Here is a 15,737-nt window from a genome sequence, read left to right as displayed (position 1 = left end):
GAAATGAGAAACACAATGGAATTAATTTATTATTTTTTTCCCACAGCGCAAGACTTACCATAAGGTTTATGAAATTTCATTAATACAGATCCCAGAATAAATACCTTTTGAGATAAGACAAACTAATCAGTTTGGAAACTAGAACACAAAACACATGAGTCTCTTAAAAAATAAGTATTTATTTTCTTAAAGGACTGGAGATATCAAGTAAACTGCAGACCGATTGTTGCTCTTAAATACCTACTCCACATAGAATAAATACAACTCCCCATTTTACACTGTTTAGCAGTTACAGGTTAAAGCATAATACTAAAAATCGTAACCCAAAGTCAACACCACACAATGCCTTCATGTACATGCTAACATCAGATGCTTTAGAACCACATAAAACATAAAGACTGACACATATTTACATATTTTTGGGCATGTTACCTAGATTTAACCAGAAAAGGCTCAGATATACTTGTGAAAAATCTCACAGTATCTAAAGAAATCACGTTAAAGTCTTTAAATTCAGCTGGGAGGGTTGAAGAAGCATTAAAAAAAATAAAAAATAGGCTGGTGTTTTGAAATTCACCGAAATGTTCAAAGATTTCTCTTTTTAGGCATCAGAGTAATTGTGGTAAATCAAAAATTGTACCAAAGATTGACCAGCTGGATTGTAGATGAGCATGCTTTCTTTATAATTAATAGAAAACAGCTTATTTATAAGTTACTCAACAAATCAGCAGAGCTGTAGGTCCGTTGTCTCATCGCCTCAGAAGTCACAGTCGAGTTGAAGTTTAAATTAAAAACAATTAAAAGCTAAAAATTTAAATACATACATTTTTTTAAATATTGGCAAAAGTGAAATTCCTCAACAACAAAAAAAACCCCAAAACAAACAATATCAGTGGTACATAATGATTATTGCTGGTCCAGTTTTTGCATTTTCATATAAAAGTAGTAATCTCCTTAAAAATCTCTTAAGATTTCTGAAATAAAGACTCAGAAATAGCTGGTATTGTGTGCCTGAAGGCTTTAACATTAATGCACATGTTGTAGCTGCAGCTCATCTCAATCCTCCATGTAATCAGGTGGCACAAAACTACACACCTCCTCATAGGTCAATCCTGCAAGAAACGAGAAAATGTTACAAGACTTGAAAACAAGATCAAAATTCCTCAGATTTTATTTTATTTTTTTCTCCATAAACAAGATGTTAGGACGCAGAAACGTACGCTTCCACTCATCGATTTCCAGTTCTCTACTTTCAAAGCTCTGGTCGTAAGGCTCGGCCTCGGGCTCGTCTTCTGGGTCGTGGTACTGGGAGAAGTAGGGGTGCTCCAGAGCTTCAGTGGCTGTTATCCTCTTGTCTGCGTCCAGAACCAGCATCTTCTCCAGAAGGTCCACCGCTTCAGAGAGAAAAGGCCAACGAGTTAATAAAGCTGAAACTCAGTCTATGCTTCACGGGAAAAAAATAAATGAATAAATCTTGTTTTTTTTTTGCTTGTTACCTTGTGGGTTAGCACCAATAAAAACATGAGCAAAGTTCCTCTTGGGCATAGGAGGCAAAGAGCTGACATAATTCCTGGCCTGGGTAAACGCATCAACGCAGAAAACAAAGTGTCAGTCTCCACAAGCAGCAGCATGTCAGTACAGACCGTTTCTGTTTCCATCTACATAAACCCAACTCTGTTTGGAAGTCAAATTTCTGAGGCATGGCCACAGTTTTACACTTGTTTTATTTTCCAATAAACATGGACCCGTTGTGATGAAGAGAGTAGATACTTTACAGCTTTCTGTCAAAAATAAAAACTAAAAAGATGGAAAAACTAAATATATGCGTCAGTTTTTTCCTCAAAAAGTTGAGATTGAGAAAAAAAGTTGTATTTTTCTACATTTTTTCAATTCAGTATTATGAATATTTAAGTAGGTATAATTGCTTTTAACTGCAAACAATTGACAAAGCCATCTGTATTACTATTATGTCTCAATATTTTTTGCTGAAACTAAAACCTTTGCAACGTTTACCATTATATTTTGCAATGACTGTATATCATTTGTAAAAAAAAAAAAAAAAATCTCACACTGCTCTTATCCATCACCACATGTGTTAAGATTTGGTCATCTAACAGGTGAAACCCCAACAAACAGGCTGACTATCGTATTGAAAAATCACAACAATTGAAATTTAACCTCCCAAAAAATAATGTATTCCATACAATCTCTTGCAACATTATCACTGCACACAATGATATTGTGAAGGTAAGTTTTTGAGCTAATGTGTTGTGATAAAATCCAGAGCATTGATAAGAGGGCTGTGCAGCAAACGTCTTCCGTCAACCTCCTCCTGTTCTCTGCCAGGAAAGCAAAGTGTGGGTCATTCTCACCTCATGGCTGGGCATCCGGTTGATTAGCGCTGCTGGGGGTGTTCCTGTCAGACGCATTATCTGCTGAAGCTGGTTTATATCTACAAAGCTTGTGTCAAGGAGATGCTGCATAACTTCATCTACAACAGAATGCTGAAATGTCACAAATATTACAAAAGTAAATTATTTTAATATATCCTGAAGGAAAAAAAAAAAAAAATTTTAATAGGACAACTTCACAAAGAAGCTGGAACCAGCAAGAAGAAAAAAATAATCTGCCCGGACAATTAAAAACATCCAGCAGAGTGAATGCTCCTCCAACTGCGCTCCACCTCATGGAAAGGATACGGTCTGAGCCAGGAAACAGAGTTTTCCCAGTTAGAAGTTCTGCCATAATGCATCCCACCGACCAAATATCCACTAAAACAAACACAAATGTAAGAATTGACCTAATAGAGAGGCTCTCAATAAGGAAACGGTAACGGGATCGTAACGGACTCAACCTGTCATGTTGTAGTGCATCCAGTTCAACATGATCTCTGGAGCACGATACCAGCGCGTGGCAACGTAGCCGGTCATCTCATCGTCAGTGTGCCGCGCCAAGCCAAAGTCCAATATCTGATATGAGACAGGCAAATATTGGCATCCGTAAAACGTTTTAGGTAAAATGGTGTGAATTAGAGAGCTTACTGACCTTTAGCTCACAGTCTTCGTTTACGGCAAGGTTGCCAGGTTTCAAATCCTGCGAGGTTGAAAAGTAATGAATGTGAGACATTTTGATCATCCAGTCCAGACAGTAAATGTATTTTTCTACTTTAAAAATAATCGTCATGTATGTTTCACTAGTCTTAAAAAAAAAAAAAAAATGCTGCATAGCTGGCATGATGAAATGTTAGCCATCTAATAATTGCACAGTCTACGCAAAGACTAATGATGACAACTTCCACTTTTCCCAAATTCAGCATTAAAGATGGTAATATTGGTGAGACAGGGGTTGAACTAAACACTTACTCTATGGATGATGCCCGCTGAGTGGATATACTGAGAACAGAAAAAAATACAAATGTCAGAAAATCTGACAGAATACTGGAACCACTGATTCATCTCAAGTTTTAATTGGAATGATAAGTGGAGAGTTTATTGATTTTTGTTCAGGAAAATTAGATACTTCATTTATGCTTTGCACAAATAATCATTTTCATTAAAAAAATAACATCCATAGTAAAAGTAATGCCATGAAACTTCGACAAAATATCACAGCAGAGATTTTAGCAAATCCGAGCACGAGAAGATAGAAACTAAAGGTCGAGAGGTGTGGAATACCACAGACCCCGGTTCATCACACAAACAATCACTCATGTATGCATCATCATTCCTAAGGACAATTTAGAAACGCAAATTAATCCACGATGCAAGTCCTCGAGAGGAAAGTCTGTGCATGCACGTAGAGTACCTGTATAACCAGTACTTTTACTGAAAGAACTTGTTTACTAGAATGACTCTCCTCCTACTAGTTAACACGTAGCGTTCACAGCAACAAAAACCTCCAATTGTTATGGAGGAACAGACAGACATGCTTCAGCAGCAACTTAACACATTAAGCCGATTAGTGAACAATGAAACAGGACTTGCATTGACAGTATATGTGTAGCGCCAAAAAATGTAACTAAACTCCAAACCACTAAGATGCAGACAGACAAAGAACTGGCAGAAACACCGGTTTGAACCCGAGAAACTGATTAGTCCTGAAAAAAACAGAATGTAGAACCAAAAACCCTTAAGAATAATCAGACCCAGCTTTCAGGATGTACAGCATCCATTACTATGAAGGACTAAAACTGCCTGAATGGAGACTAAATATTAATCTAATTTAAATACTCAAATGTTAAAATACAAACAACTTCCATCAGTCAGTATTTATTTCAAAGCTGTCCATCATGTCTCACTGATGGTGTGATTAACAGGCTGCTACCACTCCATAATAAAGCAGGAACACATAAAGTACTGCACTAAACAAATATACAAATAAGCTAGTTTTAAAAACTAAGTGTAGAAAGTGAAAAATTAAACATCGCTTCCAGACAAGAATAAATGTAAAATAAGTCAAATTTAAAGGAAAAAAATGGAAAAGGGGATCAAGAAAGTCTAAAATAAAGAAAAGAAAAAAAAACATTTTCTATAATATAAATATTTGAATTAATTACTTCTTTGTAAATGTATTACTATGTTATTACTAATTTACTCTTACATTTCTGAGGTTTTGGCAGATAAAACAGTTTAACCATAAGCTGAATACGCAGGGTATTCTAACAACAACAAAAAAACAAACTTGCTTCCTTTAATCCCACCCATTTCATAGATTATACATCTGCCTGAAACATCATGTTCTGCTAAATTCATCACTGTGAATAAAAGGAAGCCATTTTTGTTTTCTGTGCGAGTTTAACTCGGACCATTTCTTATTTTAGCTCAGCTGAAATTATTAAAATTATTTACACTTCCTTAATGCCAGAGGAGATTATTTTTTTTATTACTTTGTTAAATACAGAAGATTAAAATACACCACGATTATTCTGCCTTTTAGTGACTAAGTAAATCCCAGATGATAACGTCATGGCTGTGCAAGCCTCTGATCCCTGTGTGTGTATTTTAAGGTGTTTTTCTCAAGGAGACGATGAGAAAATGGTATCTATTAGTCACGGTGAAATATTAGTCTTTTATCAAGAAGCAGCTTAAAAAGCCAGATTATAGATTATCAATGGGCTCGAGCACAAAAAAAAAAAAATCATCTTTGGAGTCCTGTGGGCTGATGGAAGTAAAATTTAAGAGTTTGATAATAACGACCCTCATTGTAATTGAATTAAAAAAAGAAAAAGGGGGGGTCGGGAGGGAAGCTTGTGAGCCTTAGAACACCAAACCAACTGTGAAGCATGACGGTGGCAGCATCATGTTGTGTGTGTGTGTGTGTGTGTGTGTGTGTGTTTTGGTGCACTTCCCTAAAAAGATGGCATAATACGAAAAACGAAAACGATGTGGAAACATGCTCTTCCTGAATGACCTCACCTTCAGTCCTCGGAGGATCTGGTATATGAGGAACTGCACATGGTCGTCTGAGAGTTTCTGACATTTGACAATGTTGTTCAGATCTGCTCCCATTAGGTGAGTCACAAGATACCTGCCAGTCATAAAAAAGATTGTCGTCAGAGTTGAAGCAAGAAATCTCAATAACTTCCAAACTCAACAGAAGTCAGAGAGGGGCTTGAAATAAATAAATTTGCTCTTTGAATCTAATTCTGGAAGGCCAGTTTGGAGGCCGCAGCTTTATTTCCCCACACGGCAATAAAAGCTTACACCAGTTTTGCAGCTACTTCTTTTCACTTCTCTCTTGGGACACTGAAAGGTCAAGCCCTTTACAAATGTAATATCACTTGACAAGCACGCAGGATAAATGAGCTAAATGGCATCAGCGGATACTTTAAATCCAATCCTAGAACAGTTTAAAATTAATCAAAAGCACTTAAAGACTGAGTGAGCGCCACCGCTTGAGAGGCGACACGGGAGCAAAAGCTAACGGATGAGTGTGCTGCCGCTTCGTCGGTCTGTTGCTAAACAAATACAGGTTTCGTGAATACTATTCTATTCTCACAGAGTGTGGGGATCGAGGGCTTAAAATAGCACATTTCAATGCTGGGACTTGTGCTTGGCGGCACACACAGATCAGATACGCAGCCAGAGAGAGAGAGAGAGGTTCACCCGCCTTGGAAAAACGGCGTATAAATAGTGACCTATGTTTTTCCATTCTCCTATAAGAGAGAGAAGCGTGGCAGGAGAACCCAAGAGAATCAATCTCTTCATTTTTTTTTCTTCCCCATTTTTGGCTTAATCCAAACTTCTGTAAATATTTAAGGTTTTCTCTGAAATTGCATTTCAAGTCCCATTTTATTGCCTCAAAAGTTAAATCAACGTGAGCCTTTTAAGTCTAGTGCAATAGCAAACCACAAGCACTGCAGCTATATTTTCATTCATATCAATACCACTGCACCACAGAGGTAATAATAATAATATAAAATAAAAACCACAATTATGAAAAAATTAAAGTGTCACGAGTCTTCCTTTTCAAAACACTTCTACCAAAAATAAGCTAAAATGCATTGCAGATATGAGGTTTGGCCTCAAGTGACGTCTCATATAAACGCACCAGTTTTCTTTACGCTGCAGACAATTGGCTCAGCCCAGGAGCACCTGCTTGCACCGTCAGAGAACTTTTATATTAAAATGAAAAATCAAGAGTTACGAAAGTATTCTGCTCCTTTATTCATCCTAAAGCTTTGGAAGATTCAAAGGTTGATGCAGACAAAGATTTGTAGCGTGATGGAGTTGATTCTAGTGGGAAAAAAAAAAAAAAGATTACAACACTGCTGCTGTTGTTGTCTGGTTTCAAACTTGCTCATGCACAACCCTCTTTGTAATAAAGCAGGGTTTTGCCAAACCCTCTTAAATCAAACCAACTTTTAACGTGTTTGTTTTTGACCTGGCAACAGCAACTCAGACAGACAAAGGCCTATTGGTCATGAGAATCAGGTTATTTTCAGCAGGTTGGAAATTCATACATCCCATTTATTTTCAGTCACACCCAGGAGGTGGCAAGTCATACTAAGTATACAACACTCTTCAGTGTGGAAGCTACTATCGTGTGGGAAAAAAAAAATACCAATTGCAGTTCAGGGAGGTGTTTAAAACTAAATTTAGAGAACGCACAAAAGGTGTAAGAAGTTGTTCAAAATGAAACTACATTCTCATGGCAGTTTACATTCAATTATCCTAACCACAGCAATTGAAAGCACAACATGCTCAAGATAGTTTATTCATTCTTCGCCTTTCTCCAAAATTATTACTGAAGATGTCGCTGCTGCTCTAAAAACAAATTCAAAGAAATAAATCTGGTTTTTAAGGCGAGGTCTGGATCAGGTCAAACCTATCAGAACGTCAGAAAAAAATCTTCTCTAATGTGGATTGCTAGAGTCTCTGGTAATTGAAGGAGGTCTGTTGAAACCCACAATCCACCCTGCAGAAGCTGGAACTGGCATCGATATAAATACCTCTGTGGTGAAGCGACAGACACAGACACGGACTCCAGGGTGAAGCCTGAGAATCCCACCTGCTACATTTCTTGCACCATCTATGCGGCAAGGAACTGTGTGACCATTTTTTTTTTTTTTTTATGCAACAGGAAACACTGCCACACAGGGCAGGTTGCATCCTTTAATGTATGTACGGTCACCCAAAAAGCCCACTTGAAATAAAAACAGAAACGGAGAAGTATTTTCTACCAATCAGACCTGTAGAGTGTAGAAAGCTTAGAGCTTAGTCAACAAACAGGACCATGGCACTTCAGAGTCCCGGCTACAAACAGCCCGACATTGAATGAACTGTCTCATGATTAATCGTGCCTGAATGAAGATACTGTTTCCAACTTGCAACTATTACACACGAAGATGTTATCAAACAATGAGGTTACGATGCTGTTTAGATGCTCAGGAAGCAGCTGAAGGGATCCACAAATGGGCTTGTCTGCATCTAAAAAGACCGCCCAAAGCTAAAACAAACCTGTGAGAAATCCTAAACTCTTGATTGCTTGACAACTAATATTTATTTATTCGTTTTCAACAGAAAAAAAGTCAGAGAATAAGTGATTGCAGTCAAGTTTCCTGTTGCCAAAACTATAAATTTCTTCCATCGCTGCTTTTGATGTTAACATCCATCATCTCCTTTCTTTCAGAGCCTAGTTTCTGGCATTTTGATTTTGGATGCTCTTCAAGCCTTTGCGTTCACTTCCTAAGAAACAGATTTAGATGAACAAGCATGATCGTCTAAATCAATAAAAATGATCAAAAGTGTTGAAAACTTTTCTAAACGATCAATGCAGGCTCAAATATACACTTTCATTCACCTAGAGGTCCTAGGAAGTGTCAGCGTGGTAAGTCCAAGGCCTATCAGTTTCTCATTAGGCGTCATTGATTGATTGTAGCTGGTAGTTGAAAGTATAAAAGAATTTGTTTGACAGCAGCCAGTGAAATATTAAATATACACTGTGAAAGCCATTTAGAGGCATTTCTGGACAACTGAAGACTACAGGGTCACAGGTTCAAGCAATTATGGATAAGTGAATGTCTGGGTTGTCCAGGAACAACCAAGGAACGAGCCAGACTCAAGCCAATCATTAACTGGAACACCAGCATCACCATCCACAGTGAAGCCAAATTACTAACATGAACCCAGAGGCCGCTGACCAAGAAAGTAAACACATTCAAGCTTGATTGAAGTATCTGTCGCTCACATGGTCTAGCCACAATGTCTTCTGGAGAAAAGAAATGTGGTCAAGATGAGACAAAGACTCGACTGTTGAGTCACAATGACGAGATTAAAATGTAGAGCAGTCAGAGTGAGGGCTGAAACCCAACGATACTGACCTGTTGGTGAGCATGGTGGTGGGAGCATCGTGTCACATGGTTTGAGTGAACAGTTGTAAATACAGAGCAAGAACTACCTTGGATATATATTCAGCTAGACTTCATCTCCGTCTAGACAAACCCTTCGTTCAGTGATCAGAGTCTTCTTTAGACACCATAATCCATTGAAAGGTCCCAACATAAACGGGTGGGGGGCTGAAGTCACTCCAAACATAACCCTGAACAACTTCAGAAGGTAGTCAAAACCCATAACTATAACAAAGTGTAAGGGATAATGCCGTGTGGAATGAGTGTGGGACAGTTAAAGGATGCAAAGTGAAACCGCCTGCGGAAGCAGGAAGACGCACCACATTTTTTTCCCCCCAGAGCCCATCTGATGAGGAAAACTAAAAACTGGCAGGAACGAAATGAAAATACACCAGGAACTTTAACAAAAAACTAATTAAAAGAACAAAAAAGGTGGTCTGTGCAATAGACCAAGACACATTTAACCCAATATGAGTGTAGATATATACATATTTGGTTGCACAATTTTAGAAAAGCAAGTAACTTCAATACTTTTTCCTTTGTCACAATGTTCCCATCAGTAAAAAATATTTGGTACGTGTGAGCAGCACTGTGGGAGATGCGAGTCTTTCCAACAGGCCAAAAATATTTTTGACATGCAGAATTTGCATGCAGAGCACCAGAAAAATAATCTTCCAAAATGTAGCACAGAACTGCAGGCATACTGAGCAGCTTTAGACCACATGTCTATAATCTTCACCCTGTGTGAATTAAATAAATTTAAACAGATGCATCCAATTCCTGTGTTTTAACGTCCGAAGTAGTAAGTTGCTTTGAAAAAAAGAAAAGGAATCGCTGGTGTAGATAATTATAAGCAAATTATATTCACACCGCTACTAGTGTATGCCGACTTTAGATTGCAACAGGAGCACTGCACTTCCAATTTCAAAATAATCTATTTGCAAGTAGAAGCAAAATGTTTAAAAATGTCTGAAGGATTAAATGTTTTGTAGCAGCCAGACGGTAAAGAAAGTAACAGACTATCCTTTAAAAAAAAAAGAAAGAAAGAAAAAAAAAAGTGCGCCAGTGTAATTAGACTGCTGGCCAGACTCCAGGGGTTTTCCAACCTGAGTTTGGACTGACTGCTGTCCAGAAGCTACCAGTTGTGCCACCTTCACTCTGGTTAAATTATACAGATATACTTCTCTTAATAGAAAACATGGATTAATGCAATTATCTTGAACAAACAAACTTACACATCTTTGAATTCTTTTAGACTTGTAGCAGGACTGAAAACATCCAAGAGCCCAATGACCTATAAAAATAAAAAAAAAGAAAGAAAGAAAGAAAGAAAGAAAGAAAGAAAGAAAGAAAGAAAGAAAGCCACACTGAAATTAAAAACACAGAGAGCAGAAAATATAACCTTCACTGAGACGCAGATTTCTTCAAACAAACAATATTAAGCATCGAATAAGTATTTGTTTTTTAAGCCTGTTTGCCTCCAGGAAGGAAGAAACAGAAGAAAGCAGCCCACTCACATTTTCATGCTTCATGTGTTTCAGCAGCCGCAGCTCCCTGTAGGTTCTTTTGGCGTGGATGATGGACTGGAAAGGTCGGGAAAGCTTCTTCACAGCGACCTTCAAACCCAGTTTCTCATCATATGCAGAACTGTTGAGCGAAAGAGAAAAAAAAAAACATTTAACCTTAAAAGAAAACCAAAAAAAATATATGACCGCACTGTAACTTTTTTTTAAATTCAGTTATAGGTATTAAGTCAATAAATTCAGCAAAGCGAGCGTCTTCAATTAAGGCTGATAAAGCAGATTTCAGACGGCTCATGCGGCTGAGTTTGCTCTCAAAACAAAATTAGGTGTAGTGAATTGAACTGAAGGCTGAGAAATGGGCGGCATCAGCAGAAAATGTCACGTCTCAGCAGACTGGGACCGGTCTCTGACAGCAATATATCCTCCACCCTGTCAGCAGGCTGCCTCTGACCAACACCAAGATTCCTCCATCTTACTGTAAAAGCTGCTGCAGGCAGAAACCAGCTTTCAACTGAGATGAATAATAATAATAATAATTACTGTACCGTGGCGATTCCTCACTTCACTTAAAGCTCGACTGTTTACCGGCAGCAACATTACATGTTGAATTTATCCATAGCACATAAAGACTTTGTTTCATATCAACTGCTAAATGTTCTAAACGCAGACAAAAGAAAATGTGCTGCAGCTTCTTTGACAGAGGAAATGGTTTTGAAACCATCAGGAAAAAGAAGGGATTTCAAGACGACTCCATTTATGCATCAAAGCTCACGTTTCTAATCTTTAGCTGCATTTTGAGATTTTCGGTTCTGGTACATTTGGTAAAACTTAAACTAAAAAAAAAAAGAAGATGTTTTTGAATTTAGACTTGCATCTTGCCTGTCAAATATTGTTAAGGGAAAATCTGACAACTTTGATCCCTGGATTACAGGTGTATTACTAATTTGAATTGCATCTTTGCGATTATGAATTCAACATGTTTGCCATTTGTCTAAAATAATAGACTCCCAAATTTACAGCATTTGAAATTATATTAGAGGTCATATCTGTGTCATTAATTGTGCCCCATTTCCTGCTTTATTGACAAAGTACAAACATTAGGGCGGTTTTATTACAAAAACAGGATATTAGTGAAATGAAGGTTGACCTGATCAATCCCTGATATGCTCAAATATTAAAGAGCAGGCATGGTGCCCTTTGCCCTTAAATGCATCAGGATAAAATAAAGTCTATCGATTGTATGCATCACTATAAAACTGCTTGATTTATTAAAGGAAAAAAAAAAAAACAACAAAAAAAAACAAGGCGAGGTCATTAACCAGAGACAGATTACCTCATCGCCTGGCACACATGCCTGTTTCCATTTGCAAAACAAACATCTGCTCCCCACCTATGTGTCATTATGTTTTACTAAGATAGCAGCAAGAGCAGAGCTGCACAACATATTGTAACACGGTGTTCCGCGTATGCCCTGCATTAATGTTCTGCATGCAAACAATATACTGTGCCAGACAAAAAGGACCTTTCTCTGCTTTCGATGCCCAACCCAGATACAGACTTTAGTGACTGAGACGTAAGAGCTCATGAGAAGTGATAGGAGCACTTGGAAGACAGAAAAGAAAGAAAGCTGAGACAAAAATGTTGGTCAATTACAAATAGTCAAAATAGTCTGTAATCAATAGTCATATAGCATAAGCAATAGTAGCGATCAATCATACATTCGTATGGAACAACAGTGGAAAAAACTAATAGAAAATGATACTTTCAAGTCTTTGAGGTTTCCAAATATTCTCGATTAGATTTTAAGAGCTGAATTGAAATTAACAATGGAAAAGAATACTTGGAAGTAACGTCTGAAGCGCTGTTATACTTCAAGTCCTATGCGTTCACATTCCGCATGCCAACACAATGAGCCAGGTGAAAGGACTTTAAACTATGCTGTGCCTCCATGCATGATCAAAGAGTCATGCGACTGAGATGCTAAAACTCTTATGGAGTGGCACCCAAAATGTCGCATCTCAAGCAGACCTCACTAAACCCTAAAGTTATATTTTACTAGGGCTGAAACGATTCCTCGAATGATTCGAGTACCTCGATTACTAAAATTCCTCGAGGAAAATTTACCTGCCTCGAAGCTTCGTTAATTTATGTTTTATTAGTTAGGAATGTTTTATTCCGGCCGGGACTTCATTTGCGTTGCGCGGAGCTCTCACTTCCGCCTCTGAGTTGTTGACAAAAGCTAAGTCTCAGCGGCATAAAGTCCAATCTTCAAGATTGGCCCGTGGGGATTTTATTGATTGATGATAATGCCCGACTTTTTATCGTTTTTTGGGGAACCAATAAGCATCCTTAAAATGACTGGGGGAATGCCTGGAGTACGGCAGCATTTCTCCTCCGGGGCTGCTGGTTGAAAGCGAACGGCGGGAAGAGCGCTGAGGTGAGCGGATAGCCTGAACAGGGCGGGCGGCTGAGTAGCTGATGCTTACCGTGTAAATGTAGCTTTACCGACGAACCGCACAATAATTTCATATCCCGGTCTGAAGAAACGGGTGGCGGAGCGCATCGTACATGGCTGGTAGATGAGTTTCTGAGTGTGACCAGTGAAGGTGTCGTAAATATCCCGTATTGCTTCCCCCCGTGTTCGTCCCCCGGTCTAACGGTTCGTCAGTCCGCTGGTCTATTTCCTCCCCTCCACCCCATCTTACGTTCGTTCATTCGCCCTCTCCTCCCAGTCCAGGCGGCATTTCCCGTATTTTCAAACCCAAAGCGTGACAGGTTAGGTGGTTAAGGTGAGTTTAATTAATCTATTAAACTCACTGAAGATGAATACATAAACTAAAAGCTGGATTGTAGACATTTTTTATAAGCATATTTGTGAGCCTGCCTCTTTGTTATTAAATTCAATATAATTTCAGATTTTTCTATAACTTTTCTTCTGGTTAACTTAGAAAGTGAGCTATTATTGTTACAGGTTAGTTTTCTAAACTACAAAAAAGCAACTGTTAGGGATGCTCAAATATGGAAAATTGGACTGATATTGATATCCGATAGTAACACCGGTATTATGCCAGATTTACCAATATTTCATTTTATAATTTTTTTTATCCGATTACTCGATTAATCGTAAGAATAATCGATAGATTACTCGATTACTAAAATATTCGTTTACAACAGCCCTATATTTTACTATACAATAAAGAATGCAATAACTGCTATGGAAAGACGATCATAGTCTTAATCCTTATCAGGAAAAAATGAGTAGTGTGATAAGCCATGTCATTTTTCATTATAACAGTAAACTCTAGTTGATTGTGTCTGTAAACCCAATAAATTAAAAGAATTGGGAGGTGTGATTTTCTTAAATTTGATTCATTATTCAGTTTTTTTTTACTAGTGTAAGTTTCATAAGAGCGTCAACAAATAATACATCTGCAAATATGTTTGAAAACAATTATTGTACGCTGTGTTACCTAATGTAACTGAAGTACTGAAATAACCTGTTTGATGAGTAACTTATTAGAACAAAAGAAACAAAAAGTACAGCCAAACATTCTGAAAATATTTCTAAAATGCTTGTTTTCACCATTTTATCATCACAATAAATAAAATATAACATTCAAAGTCTATGTATCCCACCTCTACTCATTAACTCAATGAAAAAGCTCAACCCTTGCATAAAATAGACTATTAGCAAATCGGAAGATGTGGCGTCTTCCTTACGCTTTAAAAATGCGAATGCTTCCGTTATTCAGATTTGTTTCATTATCAGAGTACATTTGCTATGGAGCTGCCAAAGGAACAAGCTGTTTCTATTATTAGGAAAGCAGTACTTGAAAACAGTAGACCTAAAAATCACACATTTCACTGCACTTTCAATTGTTCATTATGTACTTTTGCAATGCATGGTCAACCATAGCCCTTTAATTGCAAAGAAGTAAATCTGCCAGCGACTTTTCACATTCGAACAACTAGAGCTAGTAAACAATCGTAACTGATTAAATAATTAATCGAAGAAAAAAACACTACGGTACTATTACTACTTGTCCTATAAAACCATTTAACCGAGAAGGAATCGGATCACTATGTGAAGTATGTGATCGAGACAGTCAGTCATTCTTGGGACTGATCCAATGACAAAATAAGAGTAGTCGCTTCCTGCAATAAAGTTAATGACAATGCTGCTCTTTAGCGTTGGATTCGTTTGATAGTTCTAAAATAATCATATTTTAAGAAAAATAACTTGATATATGTTGACAGAGCCATTCTAGCTCCACCTTGCTAACCTAAGTTTAGCTTCTGCCTCTGCAGGCCCCGTCTCAATGAATGGAGAAGTTAGTTGGCTCAACTCTGCACACTTTAACCTTTACAGAAAACGTGATTTACCAAACCGATCCATAGGCGCCTGAGCCCACCGGAGACAGGTCCTGGTACCGACGCGGGACTTCCCATATCGTTTTATTGACCTCCTGCAGGTAAAATCCGGATCTTTCTTTCTGCGACATTCCTGCAGAACCAACCGTCGACCACCAACCGTCTCTTTCTGCCCCGTGCTGCTTCTTTACCACCGAGCTGAGAAAAGCTCCGTCACACAAACAACAGCAGCAGGAGATAATACAGGCGGCCCCTTGTTGCTGGAGATCTACGCGCAGTTGTAGATCTTCAAGTTGTTTTCTTACACAAAGTTACAGAATCACCGCCTGTTGCGTGCACACTTTTAACTCTCCACTTTCATTTGTTCCTCTCTTCCAGTATCAGATACTGCTCCTGAGGTTTCTAGCTGTAGTCTCGCGAGAAGTCAGTTCCATACAGCTTTAAGAGGAGTCGCGAATGAAACCAATGGTGCGTTCGAGTACTAAATGGAAAAAAAAAACATCTGTTATTTTTAAGTGTGAAAAAACAGGAAGAATTGAATCGATTGATTTTTTTTAATAGTTTACATAAATGTTATTAATTACTGAATAATAAAAGGACAATAAAAATCGATTTTATCTAACAATAGTTTTTACATCATCTGAAAAGTGAATCCTATAATGTTCGGAATGAAAATATAATTTTGTTCAAAATATTTCTTCATATTATTTTGGCCCCAAAAAATACACAAAAAATAGTAGCATTTGTCAAACTGCTGGAAGTGCAATATTGATGTATATCCTCACTTACAGACAGAAAATAACCATATTTAACATTATTTTATAAATTGGAGAAATTGGGGAAAATTTCCCAGGATGTCATTTGGATCCAACAAATTAAATATTCCATTTCACTACGAGTACCAGAAGCCTGTATGGATATACTAATATAACAAAACAAAGTAAAATAAAAAAAAGCTGTCAGATGTACATTTGCAATGTCACCATAGCTCAAAT

At 37.7% G+C, this 15,737-nt stretch overlaps 1 protein-coding gene across 1 annotated transcript; it reads right to left on the bottom strand.

Annotated features, from left to right (window-relative positions):
* Nucleotides 1-159: 159 nt before the first annotated feature.
* Nucleotides 160-15,163, bottom strand: mapk14a (mitogen-activated protein kinase 14a). Its single transcript, XM_015009468.2, has 12 exons — nucleotides 14,755-15,163; nucleotides 10,366-10,495; nucleotides 10,084-10,142; nucleotides 5,415-5,526; nucleotides 3,363-3,392; nucleotides 3,046-3,093; nucleotides 2,855-2,969; nucleotides 2,700-2,771; nucleotides 2,373-2,452; nucleotides 1,497-1,575; nucleotides 1,221-1,394; nucleotides 160-1,112 (listed from the first exon to the last, which is right to left on the bottom strand). The coding sequence occupies exons 1-12, from the start codon at nucleotides 14,871-14,873 to the stop codon at nucleotides 1,057-1,059; spliced, it is 1,074 nt and encodes a 357-aa protein (XP_014864954.1). The 5' UTR covers nucleotides 14,874-15,163; the 3' UTR covers nucleotides 160-1,056.
* Nucleotides 15,164-15,737: the final 574 nt, after the last annotated feature.

This window comes from Poecilia mexicana, unplaced genomic scaffold, assembly GCF_051168715.1.
Source record: "Poecilia mexicana isolate PSO_F unplaced genomic scaffold, ASM5116871v1 scaffold_7, whole genome shotgun sequence".
NCBI lineage: Eukaryota > Metazoa > Chordata > Actinopteri > Cyprinodontiformes > Poeciliidae > Poecilia > Poecilia mexicana.
The sequence above is the reverse complement of the archived record's forward strand: the minus strand, read 5'-3'. Positions and strand labels throughout refer to the sequence as shown.